Below are 1,729 nucleotides of genomic sequence, written 5' to 3'. Positions count from 1 at the left end.
TTTACACGTGATTGATATTAATCAATTCATTTATAAAATCACTTTTAGAATAGGTTTATGATACAAGCTGCCCTTTGGGCCCCTGGCGCGGTGCATTTGTTTATATTTATTGCTATAGTGCACTGGACGTGTGTAATGTATATGTAGTACATATACACAGCACACACCTCCACTATACTGCAGCAATAGATTTACAATTCTCCGCTGCTAACATGAATAGGTTAAATCATGATCCATAGTACATAACATGTAGTTGTACTATGGATCATTTAAAGTTACCTGTCCCTTTATAAAAAAGTATCGGTAACTGGTATCGGAAGTACATGAGGGGATGTACTTGTACTTGGGCCTGAAAAAGTGGTATCAAGACATCCCTAATACATACATACATAATGACACACACATATACACTATATTGGCAAAAGTATTGGGACGCCTGCCTTTACACGCACATGAACTTTAATGGCATCCCAGTCTTAGTCCGTAGGGTTCAATATTGAGTTGGCCTACACTTTGCAGCTATAACAGCCTCAACTCTTCTGGGAAGGCGTCCACAAGGTTTAGGAGTGTGTCTATGGGAATGTTTGACCATTCTTCCAGAAGCGCATTTGTGAGGTCAGGTACTGATGTTGGACGAGAAGGCCGGGCTCGCAGTCTGCGCTCGAATTCATCACAAAGGTGTTCTATCGGGTTGAGGTCAGGACTGTGTGCAGGCCAGTCAAGTTCCTCCTCCCCAAACTCGCTCATCCATGTCTTTATGGACCTTGCTTTGTGCACTAGTGCGCAGTCATGTTGGAACAGGAAGGGGCCATCCCCAAAGTGGGGGAGGGTGAGAGAGAGGGGAGAGAGGGCGAAGGAGGAGGGCAAAGAGGGGGAGGAAGAGAGAGAGGGGGAGGAAGAGAGAGATCGGCAGGGGGGGGGTGTACAGGAACGCCGTCTTCTCAGCACGGTGTACTCCTCCGCTCCTCCCCGCACTCCGGCCTGTACAGGGCGCCCCTAGCGGCGGCTCGCAGTGATGTCTGTCGCCGTGTAGTGTATGCCCGACGGTGTGTTATCCGTTACCGGAGCGTCTCCCCGCAGAGAATGGCGGAACTGTCTCCGGTGCTGCAGTCGCACAGGGATGGAGGTAGCCGGCTGGGGTACACGGCGTTCCCCGGCTCCGAATGTGAGTCTGAAGCCGAGCTGTCCCTGAGCCTGGCCCGCATCAAGACCCGCTCATACGGCAGTACGGCCAGTGTCCGCTCCCCCTGGGCTGAGCGCTTCATCGAGCACCAGGTCAGCCCCACCGACACCCTGCAGGGGATCGCACTCAAGTACGGAGTCACGGTAAGCCGCGGCCTGGGCCTGTATGGTGGGCGGCGGGGGGCCCACATCACAATGATCAGGGGGAGTTATATGGGGGACAGAGAGAGCAGATACAGGGGGGAGGCCCGAAACCATCCGGGGGTCATATGGAGGATCCTCATCCTAGGAACCAAGCCGAGCAGGGGCAGAAATATATATATACTGCATGTAGGACCATAGCATCATATGCACTATACTGCATGTAGAACCATAGCATCCCCTCCCCCATACACATATACTGTATGATCTATGTATGAACATAGCACGCCCCCCCATACACATATACTGTATGATCTATGTATGACCATAGCACCCCCTCCCCATACAAATACACATATACAGTATGATCTATGTATGATCATAGTATCCCCCCCATACACATATG

The 1,729-nt window shown here is 51.0% G+C and overlaps 1 protein-coding gene across 1 annotated transcript in view; it reads left to right on the top strand.

Annotated features, from left to right (window-relative positions):
• The first annotated feature begins 996 nt into the window (after positions 1–996).
• LYSMD2 (LysM domain containing 2) overlaps positions 997–1,729 on the top strand; it is a 28,941-nt gene continuing 28,208 nt past the window's right edge. Inside the window, exon 1 of the mRNA XM_018576056.1 lies at positions 997–1,326. Coding sequence (XP_018431558.1) covers positions 1,084–1,326 — 243 coding nt within the window. The 5' untranslated portion in view covers positions 997–1,083. The remainder of the gene's footprint in view (positions 1,327–1,729) is intronic.

Source organism: Nanorana parkeri, unplaced genomic scaffold (assembly GCF_000935625.1).
Source record: "Nanorana parkeri isolate BGI_ZX_2015 unplaced genomic scaffold, ASM93562v1 scaffold55, whole genome shotgun sequence".
Lineage (NCBI taxonomy): Eukaryota > Metazoa > Chordata > Amphibia > Anura > Dicroglossidae > Nanorana > Nanorana parkeri.
Note: the sequence above shows the minus strand (reverse complement) of the source record. Positions and strands in the feature narration are given on the sequence as shown.